Genomic DNA, 19,105 nt, shown 5'->3' with positions numbered 1-19,105 from the left:
CATTGTCTGATTTTGTGTATTTGGGCTTGTGAATGCTGGTAGGATTTTTCCTGGTGTGCTTGGCTTCTTTGTGTAGCTTTCAGAGATGCTGGGTACTGGTTGTGGGGCTAGCAGACTTGCTGTATGAAGGAGCCTCCCAACTCACTGAGTGGAAAGCTGAGCAGGAAGTGTTGAGACACTTCCTCTGGATTGGGTGGGAAGCTGACTTCAAGTGACAATGGGATTTTGCTGCTTTTTATTCCATCGAAGTATGACCCAGTGATCAACCCCTTGTGACCAGCTTGCTAGTCATACCAGGTAGTTGGGAAGTCCTGATCTATGTGGATTTTAGCCACTGAACATTATCACGCTCAGTGCCCCAGAATACAGCACTGATGAACTTCATGAGATCACCCATCAACATCACAATACAATGGCGCAGTCTCCAAACCAGCACTTGTTCAATCCTAACTTCATCCTGGGACTCATATACTAGTGGTCTCACAATATTTGGGGCAGGAGACCTGAGCATATTTCAGTTTACAAAGGAGACTGGCAACAATTCTGGATATCTGACGTGCCCCTCCTCTGAAGCAAAATCAGACCAAATCAGCCAGAGGGGCAGTTCACTTCTGCCAACTTTGGAAGATGTGTCTTTCATAACCTCTAGGTATATTTATGCAAAACCACTTAAATTAACTAGTAACTAATCTGGCAAGTGTCTGCTAGCAAGACCTCAGAAAACCTAACACAAATCCCCAAAGCCTTGGTCTGAGCACCTCCTCAGACAAAAACCTGTGAAAATACAAGGTCATTGCAGTGTGAACTGAAGGTCATTAAGCTCAGGATTTGTCAGACCCACGAGATGGAGAAAGTTTCAGAGCAAAGGACCTTTCACTAAAAATGTCTGCTCCCCCATTGCATAAATGTGAGGGCACCAGAGCTGATCCCAGTTGAGCTAAAGTGACCACTTGAGGCAAAGCTAGTGCAGAATATGAAATACAGGTATAATAAGTTCCATTGGAGACATGCCAAACAAACAGGAATATTAGAAAGACTTTGAGTTTGTTGGGCTCTAAAAATTTCACATTTTCTCTAAATTTACTCAGAAGTCCATTAATTTATCTGATAGTGGAATGGAAAAATCAGAAAAGTGGCAGTGAGCAATTTTGTTTTGCTTAGCTGAAACAGTCCTTTATCAAAAGTCTTTATTCCAGAAAGAGCTACATAATTCACCTGTATTACTTCAAATGGATAGCCTAAGGCTACAGTTCTAATGAGATAGTCAAGCAATCCTCTGAAGCAAAACCAGCTAGGGGCTGGTATTTGGTATTTTAGCACCAGTTGGTATACATGAACCTGTCCTGCTTAATAAATGTGTGATCATTCTGTCATATCTTGTAGTTGGAAATCAACTTCTGCCCTCCATCTCCTTGACAAACGGGGACCCGCTCTCTGCCCGAGGCCCCCACTAGGACAAATCAACATGCCTGGCTTGCGCCCTACTGGGATCTCTTCCCACTGCCTGCCCTTGGCACCAGGACCCCAGGGCTCAATGTTCTGCACTGGCCCCTTCGTTGTCCAGGCCGAGTTCCGCCTGCCCACCGGTTCCCTGGACCCCTCTGAGGAGCGGTGGGCACAGGCTGGGGCTCTCTCTGCTCAGCGTCCCCCCCTGGATCCCCCATTGTAACTGTCACCCGCAATCCCCTTCCGGGAGTCTCCCGTGCCGTGCCCCGCCTTCCTCCCCGTTTGCCCCCCTCACCTAGAACAATCACCCTCCGCCTTTCTCCAGCTTCGCCCCTACTCAACTGCCCAATCAACGGACGTCATTTTCCGGACTCCGCCCCTCTTCAACTATCCAATCGAGGCGGCTTTTTTCCCCTGGCTCCGCCCCTCCTCGTTGCGAAACAACCAATGGAAATGTGCTCCCGCCCCGTGCCCGAAACGCGGCTCCACGTCACTCCGGCTACAGCTGTGGTAGCTGGGGGTTGCGGTCGGTGGCTATGGAGTCGTTGGCGCAGCGGGTCAGTAATGGCGGCCTTGGTGCCGCCGTCGCCTTCCCCCCGCCCATTTGCGCGTTCGACCCCAGCCCACCTTCTCCCCCCGCGGGCTCCTGGGTGCTTGCCCGCCCCCAGACCGCGGCGGCCGCCTCGCTCTCTCCGCGGCCAACGGCCCTGCTCCCAGCGCCCGGGCCGGGGCCTTCCTAGGAGGGTGGGCTGCGGGGGGTAAGCGCTGCTCGGCGGGAGGGGGCTCGGCTGTGCGCCGCAGGGAAGGCGCAGGGGCGCTACGGAGCCGGCACGGTTGCGGCGGCAGCTACAGCGTTTGGTGTAGGCGGGGGCAGGTGGGAGCCTGCCGGGGCGCAGGGGGGCCGCGGGCAAGTGGCTGAAGGCGGTGGTCGCTCTCCGTTCTGGACCGGTTCCTTGTGTGCCACAGTGACGCTTCCCTTTCAGGCTCTGGTCAGCTACTATTGCCAGGAAGGGTACTTCCATCACGTCCAGGTGGCCGCTAATGATGGTCTTAAGAAGTTTGGCAACGACCCCGTGTTCCTGTTCTACCGCGCCTATGGCATGATGATGGAAGGTGACTGACTGCTTGTCGCTGGGTCTGTGGTGAAAGTTGAACGAGAAGCCATCAGCTTCAAATCCAGGCCGCTTCACTAACCCTTCCCCCAAGACCTGCCACCAGCTCTTGCGGTTTTACAACACTCTATTAAACCTTTTTTTAAAAAGCGTTATTATTAATGACTTGAATTTTAGAAGCTCCTGGAGAGACCCCGGTTGAAATCAGGGTTCCTGAATCAGGGTGCGAATGTAACCGATAGTCATTGCTCCCAAGAGTGCATGTGCTAAATAGATAGGACCAACAAAGGGTGGGAGGTGAAACAGGTATACAAAAGTAACTTGTTCTAAAGCTTTCTTATTGGAGCTTGTTTTCTTTATTTAGCTATTCAGTCCAAATTGTGATAAATTACAATAATTTTTATGTACTTTGAGTTGTGTTTTATAGGGCTTTGTTTAGACTTACTATTACTAGGCCTACTTATTGAGTAGGTTTTGGAAAATGGAACTTAAAAAAAAAAACCAAAACAGTTGGAAGCACTCTCCTGTTGCAGATATAGAAAATGCCTGGAAAAGGAAACCAGTGCCCAAAGTGCAGTTAAAAGCACAATATAAAATGAATAGAGCAGGGGTGGGCAAAGTTTTTGGCCCAAGGGCCACATCTGGTTGGAGAAATTGTATGCATGACTGTGAGTGTAGGGCTGGGGCAGGGGGTTGGGGTGCGGGAAGGGGTGTGGTGTGTAGGAGGGGATGGGGTGTGCAGGAGGGGGCTCAGGGCAGGGAATTGGAGTGTGGGGTGCAGGAGGGGTGGGGGCTCTGGCCTGGCACTGCTTACCTCGCGTGGCTCTGGGGTGGCAGCAGTGCTAAGGAAGGCTCCCTGCTTGCCCTGACCCCGCGCCGCTCCCAGAAGTGGCCAGCATGTCCAGCAGTGGCTCCTGTGGGTGGGTGGGTGGGGTGGGACAGGAGGCTCTGCTGTGTGCTGTCCTTGCCTGTGGGTACCACCCCCGAAGCTCCCTTTGGCCGTGGTTTCCCATTCCCACCCAATGGGAGCTGCGGGTGGTGGTGCCTGAAGGCAAGGGCAGGGCACAGAGACCTCTGCCGCACCCTGGTGCTGCAGGGATGTGGTGCTGGCTGCTTCTGGGAGTGGCGTGGGGCCAGGGCAGGTAGGGAGCCTGCCTTAGCCTCGCTGCACCACGGGGCTGGCAATCCTGCGGGCCGGATTCAAAGCCCTGACGGGCCGGATCCAGCCCTTGGGGTGTAGTTTGCCCTCCCCTGGGATAGAGGGTGGTTTTCACCTTTGGTGACTGGTGGAAATAAAACAAGACCACTTCCAGGTTCTCTTAGTATTAGCATGCTTTTCTTTCTCCTGTTACTGTATGGCAGATACTGGCCTACACTAGGATATTAGATCAGTATAACTACATCGGTTGGTGGTATGAAAAATCTACAACCCTGAGTGATGCAGTTAAACCAATCTAACCCCCAGTGTAGATAGTATAGAGAATTCTCCTGTCAACCTAGCTACTGCCTCTTGGGGAGGTGGAGTACCTATGCCAAGGGAAGAACCTCTCCTGTCATATAGGTAATGTCTTCACTGAAGTGCTACAGCAGAGCAGCTGTCTTGTTGCAGCATTTTAAGTGTAGACAAGCCCTTACACAAACAAGTGAAAATGATTGTGAATAGAGAGGTTAGCTATACACAAAATAAACAAATTGAAAAAACAGTTTCTTCAATTATTATTCAGGTAATTATGTCAATAGGAGGGCTGTTGATTAATCACAGTTAACTCATGCGATTAACTCAAAATTAATTGCACTGTTAAACAATAGAATAGGATTTGAAATGTATTCAGTATTTTTGGATGTCTTTCTACATTTTCAAATATATCTATTTCAATTACAACACAGAATACAAAGTGTACACTGCTCACTTTATATTATTTTTTATTACAAATATTCACATTGTAAAAATGAAAGACACAAGAAATAGTATTTTTCAATTCATCTCATACAAGTACTGTGGTGCAATCTATTTGTTATGGAAGTGCAACTTACAAATGTAGGGTTTTTTGTTACATAACTGCACTCAAAAACAAACAGTGTAAAACTGGAGAGCCGACAAGTCCACTCACTCCTACTTCTTGTTCAGCCAAACGTAAGAGAAACATTGAAGGGACATATGAATCTTTAAGGCATCTGACATGTAAATATCTTGTGATGCTGGCTACAACAGTGCCCTGCAAACACCTGTTCTCACTTTCAGATGACATAAACAAGAAGCAGACAGCATTATGTTCTGCAAATGTAAACAAACTTGTTTGTCTGAGCGATTGGTTGAACAAGAAGTAGGAGTGAATGGACTTGTAGGCCTTAAAGTTTTACATTGTTTTATCTTTAAATACAGGGTTTTTTTATTCCTAATTCTACATTTGTAAGGTCAACTTTCATGACAAAGAGATTGCATTACAGTCCTTGTTTTAGGTGAATTCAAAAATACTATTTCTTTTGTCTTCTTTTTACAATCCAAATATTTGTAATAAAAAAAATAAAGTGAGCACTGTACACTTTGTATTCTGAGTTGTAATTGAAATCGGTAGTAAACATCCAAAAATATTTAAATGGTATTGTATTATTATTTAACAGTGCGATTAATCACGATTACTATTTTTTAATCGCTTGACAGCCCTAATAGTGAATATACTGGACAGTGTTAATATATAAAATGTTAATCTTAATGGTGGCACGTAAAACACTTTCAGGGAAGCATGGTGGTTTTTTTTTTGTTTTTGTTTTTTTTTTTTTTTAAAGATAATTGTGTCCCTTTATTTCTTCTTGTATTCTTTAGGTCATGTTCAGGAGGCTATTCGGGAACTTGAGTCTATTAAAAACAAACAGGAGGTGTCCCTTTGCACAATGATGGCACTGATCTATGCCCATAAAAAGAGCTCTAATCCAGGTATCTTAACAGAAAATACTGTTGTCTTTCTGTGTTTTACATAGTCTTATAATATTTGCAGTTACTAAAACTGCTGGCAATCTAACCTGCAAAATATAGTCGAATCTCAATTAAACCAAAATGCATGCTTTAGCCCTACACATAACTCTAAATTTAATATTATAACTAGATGAAGTTTGACAAAACTGAATACAACAATCTCCATTACATAACAAATAAGGGTGTATTTGCAGACAAAATATTGAAAAGTTACAGAGCTATGTTTCTTGACATATTAAAAATCTCTCTTCTCCTTAAGCAATGGCCATCTGCTGTAGACCTCCACTCTCCTGGCTGCCTCTGTCCTCTGACTGTTTTTGATCTCCTGATCTTCTTTACTGTTGCCAGCCTCTAATTCTTCTACGTCCAAAAGGCCAGTCAGAAAATATTTTTCCTTTTCAGAGATATGCATTTCGTATTTCCCTATGTAGCCTCACTTACCTTATAGTTTCTACTGCCAACTTCAATTCCATTTAGGAACACTTCATTGTCCCTGCCCTATCCATTGGACTGTGAACTGAGATCAGATGACCTGACCAATGAGTATTTGTGTACATAAAGTATGAAGGATAGAGTGCCATTGAAGTAATGGGACTGAAAACTCCTTATTACTTGATACTCCTATCCAGGTTCTCCCACCTTATTAAAAAACTTATTTCTGGAGTTTATGCTGCATGAAAACAATCCTGCTATGCTTTTCATTTTCCGAGAGGGTATAGTGTCTTGAAAAACTTGAAAGTTAAAAGCAGTGGTGACTTGGAAAATCTAGGAGAGGATCTGCAGGGTTTTGGAGAGAGCAGGTGCTAGGAAGACTAACAACAAAAAAAGTTGTGATATGATACTCAAAATCAGGTCTTGAAAAATTCATTCGCCATGTCACCTGACAAGCTTTGTATTCTGTGTGGGTTTTTATACAACACTCATCACCAGAGTGTCTGAGCTCATTCTAGTAGTGCATTAAGCAACGTGGGGGTCTACGCATTGTCTCATCATCTTCTCAAAGGGAGAAACATATGTAGTGATGTGTCTTGTTTTGATAGGGTATTTTTATTTATTAAATAAAATCTATTGCAATGTGTTTTTCTTGGAGAAGGCAAGGTCAAAAATATTGCACTGGAAAGTGGTGAGGTTTGTGATTATCCTGGGGGACTTCATTCCACAGTCTCCGACCATCCCCAAAGAAAGTTTTTTTTATCTCCTGCATAGATTTTACTCTTTCATTGTTGAGAATTCCATTGTGCCAGAGGAGAGAGGTTGCTGAGCACGGTCTTTGTTCCAGAGTTTTAGGTGGTCTTTTAGGTATCCTGGGCCCAGGCAAGGTTGCGTGTGGAAGGTAAGGACTGAGACTTTGAACTTTATTTGAAATTCTGTGGGAAGCCAGCCTAGAGAGTGGAGGAGAGGTGTAGTGTGTTCATGGTAGCTTTTGTTGCTTAGGAGATGCACTACAGCATTCTGAAATACTTGGAATTTTCTGGGTTCTGAAGGTTTTATGCCCAGCTAGTTTGTATGTTGCCTTGCTATAGTCCAGGCAAGAGCTGACAAAGGCATGAATAACTGAGGCTATGTCTTTGTTGACCAGGATAGGGTGAAGTCTCCTAGCCTGTTGGAGATAGTAGAAAACACTACTCACAGTCATTGTGATGTGAGCTAAACACCAGTGAGGAATTCAAGAGTATTCCTAGACTATGGACTGATTTGACCAGTGGTGGGTGTGAACTGTCAGCTAAAGGATACTGCACTGTGGCTGCAAATCATTCAGAATGCTTTCCCCTGTCACCTGTTTTTGTCAGCTTCAGCCAGCTGTTCTTTATCCAGGAGCTGATCTCATCCAAGCTCTATACCGTCTTGGTGCTAGCAGTGTGTTAGTATTGGGTGCAGGACTGCTGACCCCAAATGTCTACTCAGCATCATAACGTGAGCCCTGCAAGCCTGAGTGTGTAGATCTGGGCTTTGAGACTCAATGCTGTGGGATCCTGCTTGCTTTGTAGACATACCCTAAGTGATTTACCACCCTGTATGGCTCCTTGGGGCAGGATTTGTTCGCCTCAATGGAGGCTAATAGGAAAGTTCTCTTTGCCTGTAATGCAGCCTTATCATAGGCTTTGAGGAATTGGCCATGTTTCATCCTGCTTGAAGTGGCCGTTGTCATTTGCCATTGGTCTTTGAGTTTCCACCACTCTCTTCATCTGGTGCAGGGTGTTAGAAAGCCGTGGGCATTGGGGAGCAGGGGCCATGTGTGAGCACGAAATGCTTCTCACTGGAGCATTGTCTCTGCCCTAGTCTTTTGTATCTAATGTAGCACCTCTACCCTACTCTTTTGTATCTACCTCTGGAAAACCTGTTTAGAACTCCAGCTAGTGGGGGAATACCAGAGTGTTTGGCAGTGTGCTTTGCCTTGGGATGCCACATTTATGCGGCATCTGCTCTTATTGTACAATGACCTTGATAAGATACGATCAAAATTTTGAAAAAGAATTCCCACTGTTGCTATTTTCAGATCGAGACGCTATTTTGGAACTGGATGCTAAAATGAAGGAACAACGTAAGACTGCAGGACATCAGGCCTTGTACTTTGCAGGGTTGTTTTTGTGGCATCTTGGTCGTCAGGACAAAGCCCGTGAATACGTTGATAGAATGATCAAAGTTTCTAATGGTAATAAAGAGGTAACTAGTCTTCTATATATGAAATATAAGTGTAGCTGTCTGTTTATAAAACTAGATGTACTAGCTCTCTTCTACATTGTCATCCTTTAATGAAACTGCTGTATGCTATAATATTTCATGTAATGCTTCAAAAGCATTTTTGGGTGGCTGGTACTACTCATAATTTGTGAATAGTAAGTTGTTAAATCTCTTTGATCCAGTAACTGAAAAGCAAGGTCTGCTGTGGCCAACAGAAGTATTTAATTAAGTAAATACGTTTATCTTCAGGCAAAATAAATCTAAATGGCTGTGTATAATTGAGGCTTCTGGTTCTTGGTTTAAATGTTTACTGGAAAATGCCACCTGCCTTCCATTAATGTTGGGACTTTCCAGAAAATATTTATTCAAGCTGAGAACATTTTTTCAATTTATGTAGTTTGATAGTCAGCAAAATATAATTGCTAGTAAGAAATTGAGCTATGGTATGGAGTAGTATGACTCTGACTACAGAGGGTGATATATTTATTTAAAAAAAGAAGAGCAAGCTCAAAACCTCTAGAGCAGGGGTCGGCAACCTTTTAGAAGTGGTGTGCCGAGTCTTCATTTATTCGCTTAAATTTAAGGTTTTGCGTGCCAATAATACATTTTAAGTTTTTTAGAAGGTCTCTCTCTAGAAGTCTATATATTATATAACTATTGTTGTTTGTAAACAGGGTTTTCAAAATGTTTAAGAAGCTTCATTTAAAATTAAATTTAAAATGCTGATCTTACACCGCCGGCCTGGGGTTCCGTTCACCTAGGCTGGCAGCGGGCTGAGCGGGCCCTGCGGCTGGGACCCCAGCTGGCAAGGGGCTGGCACCCAGAACCCCGGGCTGGCACTGGGCTGAGCGGCTCAGCCTGCTGCCAGTCTGGGGTTCCATCCGCCAGCTCCTGCCAGCCAGGGTCCCGGCTGCCGGCCCAGCTCAATCCTGCTGCCGGTCTGGGGTCCCGGCCCTGTCCACATAGAGTAGGTACCTACCTTCTCCCTGGTTCTAGCCATTCACACAGAGGGTGTGAGTGCCCTGAGAACAGGGCTGGGGGTGAAGGAGCAGGCTGGGGGTTGGGGTGCAGGGTCTGGCCAGGAGCTAGAATGAGGGAGGGGGGCTCAGGGTTGGGGCAGGAGGTTTGGGTGTGGAGAGCTTACCTGGGCAGCTCCCATTTGGTGCGAGGGGTGCAGGTGGGAATGTGGGGGTATGTGTGTGTGCAGGAGCTCCTGTTTGGTGCTCAGGGTGGGGGTGGGGATGGGGATGTGGGGGGTGCAGGAGTCAGGGCAGGGGGCTGGGGGTGTGGTCGTGGGGGTGCTCCCATCCCCCTGCTCTGACTGCACGGCAGGGGGCTAGAGGGGATATGCTGATTCCACCCCCTTCCGCAAGGTCCCTGGAGCAGAAGCGCGAGTGCGCTGCAGCTCTGCTTTTCCCTCTACCCCTCCGTAGTAAGGGGATTAGCTGCAGGGGGGGAGAGAGAGGGGCAGGAACCCAGCACGCTGTGGGAAGAGGCGGGGGGAGGGGGAAGCTTGCCTGCCCTGCAAGGAGAGAGCGGGGGTGGAGAAGAGTGGGCCGGGCAGGATTTTTAATGGCACACTGCTGTCTGCTGTCCCCTGCAGACAGCGGCGTACCATTAAAAATTGGCTCGTGTGCTCGTGTGTGTGTGCCGTTTTTGGCACGCGTGCCATAGGTTGCCAACACCTGCTCTAGAGCAACTGGGCTTTCAAAACTATGAATGGAGAAAAGTATTACATAGTTTTTGCTAATACTGAAAACTATTGGTCCTAAATATAATATAGAATTATTTTATAGTCTCCTTCAGTAATGTACAAAGGAACATCGCTTGGATTTGCTAACAATTTTCAGGGATGGCTGAGCTTAGAGTCCTTCATCTGGAACTTTGTTGTGATACATTCCTTGTGACAGTGTCTTCCTCTTAACTCTCAGTGAATTTTTCTTGTTTTTAATCAGATCTCTTTAAAAACAGAAATTGCAGTGTTGGTTTAAAAAAAATAAAAAAAAAGAGGTACAATGTATTGCTTTTGTACATATCAGCTTCAAATATAAGTACATTCAATATATCATTAATGTGCACCTGTAAGGAGTTGTGTTTGTTTTAATATAATAGTGGGAACAATTTTACATTACAATTAAGGTTGTTCTGTTGTGGTGAAATATTTCTTCAACTTGATAAGAATGTGCTTTGTTATGTGAGAGTGTAAGATTGAGATCTCTAGCCACGCTTTTTAAGTGTTTGGCTTGTGTAGATCGTGATGCGTAATGGAAGTTGGTTGCAAATATAACTACAGAGAAGCTGCTGTTTCTCCATATCTGAACTTGTATCTTTCCTCAGAAGATCTCAAAGTGCTTTATAGTGGTAGGCAAATAGTGCTATACCCATTTTTTCAGATTGGAAATATGAGACAAGAATACAAGATTACATAAAGCCATTAACAGTAGGGGCAATAGAATCTGCATTTCTTGACTCCCAGTTGTCGCCTGCTCTAACCATTGCCTTTTTGTTATAGTCCATTTGAATGCTATAGTGAATTTAAGAGAGATGTTATAGACTACTGTTTATGTTTATCCTTGTTTGTTAGTATGAAATACCATATTACAATATACTTATTACCTTAAACCATGAACTCAAGCTGAATTTTGCTTTAAGGGATTGATTTTGAAAGCTTGGCTTGATCTCACCTGTGGAAAAGAAGCTTATATTAAAAAAGCTGTGAAATACTTTGATGAAGGAATGCAAGATGGGAATGACCCTTTTGCCCTGCTGGGTAAGGTGAGTTCACTTTATTATTTTAACACTTCCACAGTGTGTTTCAAAATATTTTCTGAAACATGTTATCCATAGCACCTCAGTGAAGTTAGTAACTATTGTAAGGAAACTAGAAAGAACCGCTATGTGATTTGCCCAAGATCACAGAGGGAGTCATTGGGATTAGAAATCGGGAGTTGCTGCTTTGGTCGTTTGTTCAAATAACTAGTCTGTGCTGTTCCATGTTCTGGGGTGATAGAGAGTCAGCTGTTTTATGTTACAACAAAAATACCTTGTATACTTTTCTAAGATTGTGTAATATAAGAACAGTTCTCATATAGGGCATGTTTAACATAATTAACAGAAGATATGAAAATAAACTTCATGTTAATAGTGATTTTTATAATGGGTACTAACATTTCTGTAGCTCTTACTGTAGACAGCCCACATAATATATATTTATCAAACTAAACCCTACCTAGACATGTCATACAACAAAGCTACATCAGTGGCAGTGTTAGGCACCTGCAAACCATGCAGTCACAAAGGGCCACCAAGACAGTGGGGGGCAAACCAGATCTGGCCCGCAAGAGCCTTCCATTTTGCCCACCCATTGTCAGCTGCTCCATCCTGCCTCTCCTTCCACCCCCGGGGGTGTGGGGTGGGCGGGAAGGCATCCATTGTACAGCTTTGCTTGCTCGCTCCAGCTCTGCCCTGGCTGGGCCCTGACAGCTTTGTTCCCATGTTCACCCAACAGTGAGTCCTTTGGCCAGCCTGGAGAATGCTCTGCAGCTGGGTGGGTGGTGGGGGGAGGGGGGAGGCGGAGGGTAGGGAAAAGTGCTCACTTGGTAGCCAGGGAGTGCAAGGGCTGGAGCTGCCAGGAGCCCAGGACCGGCTAAAGCTGGATAGTGGGGCTGCCTGGACAGTGAAGCCCCCAGCTAAGAGCAGGAGGTGGGGAAAGGGACAGGCGTTGTGAGAGTCACCCGCTGCTTCCCTAGGCCTGTCCCAGTTCCCTTACTGCCTCAGTCCAGGTAAGGGCTCTGGAATTGAGCTTTGCCAGGGGCCCCCACAGGACAAACACTGAAACTGAACTACACACAGTTCTTTTAAGGGTATCAGAGATTCATTAAAATATCTGCTCTGGCTATAGATGGGCACAAGGGGGCACAATTGGGTTATGATGAGTTATTAATTTAGCTACTGTATGTATTGGATTCTTAATTATGGATTTGTTTATGTGGATTTGTTTAATCTTAACATTCCTGTACTATAATTCTTGTCCTTTTGATTTCCCTTTTATTTTTTCCCTGTCGATTTTGAAGTCTGCAAACTTTAGTTTAACTATATCAAAGACTAAACTTCAGTTAGTGAATTAGTATCCACTCATGCACATTTATGTGTATTTCAGTACTTGAGCGTGTTTAGAATGTAACCTTCTTACTCCCAAATTAAAACTTAATATGCTTTTCTGCCCATTAGATACCATCCTAAAATGTATGCTGTGGTCTAAATATGATCACTGTGAATGTATACTGAGACCAAGTACTTTAATACAAGCACACTCAAGGTGTCTTAGGCTATTGCATTTATTTAGTAAACTAACTTTTGCACTCTGAGGAAATCACTTAAAAATCTAAAAAGCAAATTTGATATCCTTCTGTACTTCTAAGGGAATTCTGTGCCCAAAAAATAAGTTCTGCGCACAATGTTTTAAAGTTCTGCAAATTTTATTTGACAGTAAATAAATGTGGAGGCTCTAGCATAACAGTGGGGCACACAGGCCACTGGTTGCATGGAGGCGGGAGATCACCCTGCAGCCTGTGCACTCTCCCTCCCACCCGACCCCCTGGCTCTTGGACTCCGTGGTGAGGCCGCACCTGACCCTGACACAGTGCAAGGGTCGAGCCTGCCTCAGAAACACCGAGGGGCCCTGCCCCTCTGTGCCAGACTTACTGAGATAGCAAGCGAGAGGGACAGAGTCTCACATGCATGCCAAGCCCTGACCCCCAATCCAGATCTGGGGCAAGCAGGCTCAGCCCAGCAGGATCCAAGTGTGGAGGGGATTAGTGTGTGTGTGTGTGTGTGTGTGTGTGTGTGTGTGTGTGTGTGTGTGTGGGCGGGGGGGGGGGGAGCATCCAGACGTGGGGTGAGAATGTTCCGCACAGAACCATCTGGGTGCAGGTTGCTCAATGAGGGAGTTTGGGTGTGGGTGAGACCTAGATGCACAGGGGGTTATTGGGAGGGTTCCAGGTGTGGGGGAAATGGGGCTCTGTGGGAGGGTTATGGGTGCAGGGGTATGTGTCTGGGTACAGGGGGACAGAAGTCATTTTTCTGCAGGGAAGCAAAGAAATCTGAGGTGGACATGAATTCTGTGTCTACATAGTGGTACACAATTCCCCCAGGAGTACATTCTAGTTGAAGTAGGTATTTGTCCACATTACACAATCATCTTACAACTTGGCAAAGTTCAGCACAATTAAAAAGATACAACTTGTTTCTGTCTAAAACTTTTTGTACCAATTATAGTTGCAAGTAATGTCAAGTTTATTAGAATTGAACTGTTGGTAGGAAAATCCCATAAATAGGCTGTTTTTCAATTAGTCTGCTTCCTGTATATGACAGCACTTTGTATAGAATCAAAGGAGTACTTGTGGCACCTTAGAGACCACTGAATGCATCCGATGAAGTGAGCTCTAGCTCACGAAAGCTTATGCTCAAATTTGTTAGTCTCTAAGGTGCCACAAATACTCCTTTTCTTTTTGCAAATACAGACTAACACGACTGCTACTCTGAAACCTTGTACAGAATCAGTTTCACTCTTCCCTTCTCAACAATTTGGCTTCAATGGGGCAGCAATTGGGCACAACAATCTAATAGTGTGTTGTTTAGTTTCTGCCTTGTTGAAAAAGCCCTTATAAAAGCAGAAAAATATCCAACTTTTTTTAATGAAGGAATTTTAAAAAATATTCCGAATATACTATTAGAGTGCTCTATCAAAACCTAGATTTCTTTTTAAAATAGTCAGTTTCTAAAACCCTAAAGTTGACAGTGCCCCTTGAAATCTTTGCTAATAAGTGGTCCAAGATTATTGTGCATTGGCAAGTTTGCGCAACACCTGACCATACTGCTGTATGTCTGACTTCAACTTTTAATCCTTGACTTTCATGTGCACTAAACTAAACGAAGTAGCTGAAGGAAAAACATCTAAAAATGTTTGTGAAATAATTTAAATTTTGATGCATATAAACATCCTTAACACACACAAACAATCAAATACTTGTATGAATGGAGATCTTAAACCTACATGAGATGGTAAGATGTCCATATCTCTTCACAGATAATTGAGGGATATACAAAATCTCCTAAGCATTATGATATGCATGGTCACATGCATAAAAACAATATTCATGTTGCTTTAATACAAGACATTACGATCTGCATTGTACTTCGGTTGTTCGTTTTGTTTAGGTAACTGGTAGTATAATTTTTGTCTTGGCCACTTTTTTTTTCCCCTGGCAATGTACAAATAGTCATCTGGCCATTATGAAGAATCTATTAATTTTGAAGATTGTTTTCCCTTTTTGCAAAAGAACTCATGGTAGAGAATATGAAGCAAGATTGCTTAATGGTAATCTACAAATAAATAGAATGTTAAACCTCAGAAAATTATGCACAATATTGTGCATAATGTTAATGGTAATGTTAAAGGTATGCGTGAAGGGAGTAGGTTGAGATTTACCCTATTCTGACTTCAGTCACTAGTATAGTTCATGTTGGTTCATAACTTAAAGCAGTAGCTGGAAATTCAGTCCTTCTGCACATGACTGTCCCTAATAGGGGGGAAAAAAAAAAGAAAATCAAGATAATCTAGATACCACTCTTAAACTATTAAAAAATAGAAAACACTGTGCTTGTGTAGTACTTGTTTTCTTCAAAGTGCTTTGCAAACACTAATCCTCACAACAGCCATGACACTCACAAGCTGATTGCCTTCAGGTGAACTTCCACACACACTTCGTCTTTAAGCATTTCTGGGCATTCAGCAGCCATTCCTCGTACTAGCAAGGCATCTGACTAAGGATCCAACCTATATTCCTTGGTCATATGGTAAGAGAACATTTATTGCATCGGACGCAGTGAATGCCTCATAGTGGTTTAGAGTAAGAATTCGTATCCTCCACCCCTTAATATGAAAGTTAAAAAAGTTGTATCTATCCTTTAAATCCATTCATGTGTCTGTCTTCATTCTCATGTGTGTCCTGATCAATAACTTATAACTGCAGCGTTGCTGTAACCTTTATAAAGGTGCTTACAAAAGCTGCAGCTTTTGACTTTTCTGTTTACACCTTCTGTCATGGTTGAAACTGGAGTAAAAATATTAGTAAAGGGAAGAATTTCCCTCTATTGAATGTTTTTTTTTACCAGTGTCTGTGTGGAAATACTTATGAATCTTGACACTTTTGCAAGAGTACAGTGTTGATAGGACTTCTTTTTCCTCTCACTAGGCACAATATTTTGAGGTGCGCCAGAATTATTCGGGAGCTTTAGAAATTGTGAACCAGATAATAGCAAACTTCCCAGACTTTCTTCCTGCTTTCATAAAGAAAATGAAACTACAACTAGCCTTGCAGGACTGGGAGCAAGCAGTTGAAACAGCACAAAGGTTCAGTATACATATATGTCCATGGTGTTGCCTTGTTTCAGTTGTTAAGAACATTGGCAAATGCACTAGTTGGGTTTGCTTCTGGGTTTGCTAGAATCATAGGACAGGAAGGGACCTCGAGAGGTCATCTAGACCAGTCTGTTGCACTCATGGCAGGACTAAGTATTATCTAGACCATCCGTGACAAGTGTTTGTCTAACCTGCTCATAAAAATCTCCAATGATGGAGATTTCACAACCTCCCTAGGCAATTTATTCCATGCTTAACCACCCTGACAGGAAGTTTTTCCTAATGTCCAACCTAAACCCCCCTTGCTGCAATTTAAGCCCATTTCTTCTTGTCCTATTCTCAGAGGTTAAGAAGAACAATTTTTCTCCCTCCTCTTTGTAACAGCCTTTTATGTACTTGTACTCTTGCGTTTTAAATATTTTAAAACATTTGTGCCTCAGTCTGCTGCCAGTGATATATTGTGAGATAAGACTAGTAAGTTAACCCAAATCATGTTAGACAATTATGGTATGTGCGTGATGTCCAAACTTCAGAAAACTTATGCAAATTTAAACCTCCCATATCTTGTTATATGGGAAATACCACAGTGCTATATTAACTGTCTGTTAACCTTTCTGCGGTAGGTATTAAGTCCGTAAACTTTCATTATAGAAATGTGATCTCCATATTTAACTTTGTAATCCCAGTTATGATTGTGATCCCCCTCTAAGTTTAAAACAAACAAAAAAGCTAAAACTCCTCTTTTACAACTTCACTGTGTCATTGGTGCTTTCTTGCTTAAAGAAAGTTTTAGTGGAGAAAATTGTGAGGTGGTTCTGACAAGATTGTTAGGGGGAGAGGTTTCATAATTTTCATTTTTGAAATGTTTTCTAATGGCTTTTTTTGTAACATTACATCTCAGAACTGGCTTGGCTTAGGAACCCGGAATTCATTTCAGTCACTAATCTTTAATGAGTACTACGGCCAAGATTACAAAACAAATTCCCGTGACCCTTTAGCTAGATTCCTAAATCCATATGTAGGCGTCTTCCTGATTTTTTTCACTCAGCTGTTCCTATTGTGCAGTTAGGAGCTTAACTTTAGGCTCCTGTTTTAAAAGTCTTGGCCAAAAGTATGGGTATTCCGGTTTTGTAGGATAATTTGAAGTTGCTTGCCTCTGGGAGATCCACAGGGACTAGTTTAGTTTTAGTTTAGTTTAGGTACAGTAGATGCTGCACCTCTCAGGAGCCCCAAAGGAAAAGACCTTTAATTCTGTCCTCTCAGTTTCTAAGTCTGCAAAGCACTGGTGTTGATAAGCCATATTTAAATAGTGTGCAAAGACAGTTTGTTCAGATCTCAGCCAGTAAAATTTTAGAATGTTTTATAAGATCGGCAGATGGGAATTTTTTTTCTGTGACATTAGTAATATACTGGCTCCTGGCTGTGATGATGTATTATCAGAAACTGGATTATATGGCCCTATTCCAGATAAAGGGGAAATTCAGATAATGGAGTGTCTATTACTTGTAGTTGTATGGCAAAAACTACTTGAAAATCATTAAAATACTTTTTTAAAAAAAAAACCACACCCTTATTTAAGATTCTAACAGAATTCTAAACTAAAGTTGTCATCTAAGTATGAAAAGAATCTTATCCTAAAATTCTTCCTAAGTCAGCAAATAAAAGGGACAATATTGAGATAAAAATGTGTATTAATATATTTGTTGTTTATAACATAGTTCCAGCGTTAATGGTCCCACTTCACATTGTGTGCACTTTAACTTGTTGTGTTTGTAAGCCTGAACAATTAAAGCTAAGTCCAATTCCTCTTTAGGTTTGATTCTCAAAACTCTAGAGTGTTTTAGTATCAAATTAGCTGATTCTGTTGGAATTTTTAAAAAAAAGAAAGGCTTTTCTGCTAAATTGTTTAAAAGCTGGTCTTAACTCCAATTTCACCAAACTTTCTATTACGTAAATAGTGTTCCCTTAAAAGGAAATAGCAGATCATAAAGCAAACTGACTCTTGTTTTTCCTCAGGCTGTTGCAGAAAGATACTCTTAACTTGGAAGCCATAAGGATGGAGGCTCTACATTTTTTGTGTAGGGAAGGTAATATACCTGAGGTGAGTGTTTGTGTAGCACTTTTTTAAAGCATCAAACTACTGTATTTGAATCATTAAAGCACTCAGTGATTGAGGTTATTTTATAGAGTACAGTAAGTGTTTTGAGCAGTTTAAGCATTTTATTAACAGAAAATGAGAAGTGATGAGGTCTTGCTAGTAATTCTGTACCTTTCGTCATGTATTTTTCTCATAGATGGCCTTGTTGTGCACTGTAATACTCTGCCAGTTAGAAGCCTGTGTTAGACCACATATCCTTCTTCCTGTCCCCTTTTTGTCTAATGGACTAGTTGTGTGGCACTAAGTCTCTGCTACCTTTTTCTTCCTTTCTGGGGCCCCATAGTTTGGATGTGTGTGCAGTTATAGCACTGTTCAGCTATTTTGAAGATACTTTTAAAAATTCTATTTAATTCTTATAAGAATTAAATATTTTGTATACATTATGCCTTTTCACATTTTTAGAAGAAAATATGCTTTAATACAGTTAGCAGAAAGCCAAATAAATTGATACAAAAGTGCTAGTAAGTCTAACTGTATATTAAATGCAAAAAGGTTTAATGACATAAATGGAAAGTGTTCATATATTTCATTTCTCATTTTAGAGAAATATTTTCATGCTACTAGCACAATTCAAAATAAATAATTGCATATGACTACTAGCACATTTTAAAGAAATTAAATGGTGCAGACTTAATGATGCATTTTAATATGCTATGATGTATAATTTTACAACAGATCACATGATTTAAAAAGGACCTTCTGATTGACTTAGTAAATGAGGTAGGTGGGGTTTTCCCAAACACCCAGAACTGGAGTTTTTGAGATCAGTCCTGCAGTGCTTGGTGGGGTTAGCTGCTTTTCCTTTTCCCTTTGCCTTTTTTCCTTTTATATATACATAACTTCCTTGGGCAACAATGAAAAGAGGATTTTATTTTTTGACCACATTTCTAAAAGGAGAAAGATATCCTGTGGAAGTAGAATTTTGCAAGAGTGATCTAAATAAAAGCACCATGAATCGGTTCATAAGTCTGTAGACATTGGCACATCTCTTGATAACCAGAGTGGGTGTCTCATATTAATTCCTAACCATCTTTATTTTATGTGAAAAGATATCTTCTGGTAATGGTCTTTCACTGGTGCACAGTCACAGAGCTTGTGGAAATGTGTAACTGTAGCGCATCAGTTCAGCCACTAGAGATTTTCAGGAGCTCAGTGAAATTTTGTTTAAAGTTTTAAAGTGTAAATTTAAGACTTTGGGACAAATTTTCAAAAGCAACTAAGTGAGACTTTAAGAGCCCAAGTCACTTTGAAAATGGGACTTGAGCTTCTAAGTCATTGTGACATTCCTCAAGGTACAGGCTGGACACTTG

At 42.4% G+C, this 19,105-nt stretch overlaps 1 protein-coding gene across 1 annotated transcript in view; it reads left to right on the top strand.

Annotated features, from left to right (window-relative positions):
* The first annotated feature begins 1,926 nt into the window (after positions 1-1,926).
* Positions 1,927-19,105, top strand: part of TTC21B (tetratricopeptide repeat domain 21B) — a 95,675-nt gene continuing 78,496 nt past the window's right edge. Inside the window, exons 1-7 of the mRNA XM_074967471.1 lie at positions 1,927-2,003; positions 2,430-2,559; positions 5,383-5,493; positions 8,030-8,196; positions 10,867-10,989; positions 15,471-15,628; positions 17,654-17,738. Coding sequence (XP_074823572.1) covers positions 1,983-2,003; positions 2,430-2,559; positions 5,383-5,493; positions 8,030-8,196; positions 10,867-10,989; positions 15,471-15,628; positions 17,654-17,738 — 795 coding nt within the window. The 5' untranslated portion in view covers positions 1,927-1,982. The remainder of the gene's footprint in view (positions 2,004-2,429; positions 2,560-5,382; positions 5,494-8,029; positions 8,197-10,866; positions 10,990-15,470; positions 15,629-17,653; positions 17,739-19,105) is intronic.

Source organism: Natator depressus, chromosome 11 (genome assembly GCF_965152275.1).
Source record: "Natator depressus isolate rNatDep1 chromosome 11, rNatDep2.hap1, whole genome shotgun sequence".
In the NCBI taxonomy this organism is placed as follows: domain Eukaryota; kingdom Metazoa; phylum Chordata; order Testudines; family Cheloniidae; genus Natator; species Natator depressus.
Note: the sequence above shows the minus strand (reverse complement) of the source record. Positions and strands in the feature narration are given on the sequence as shown.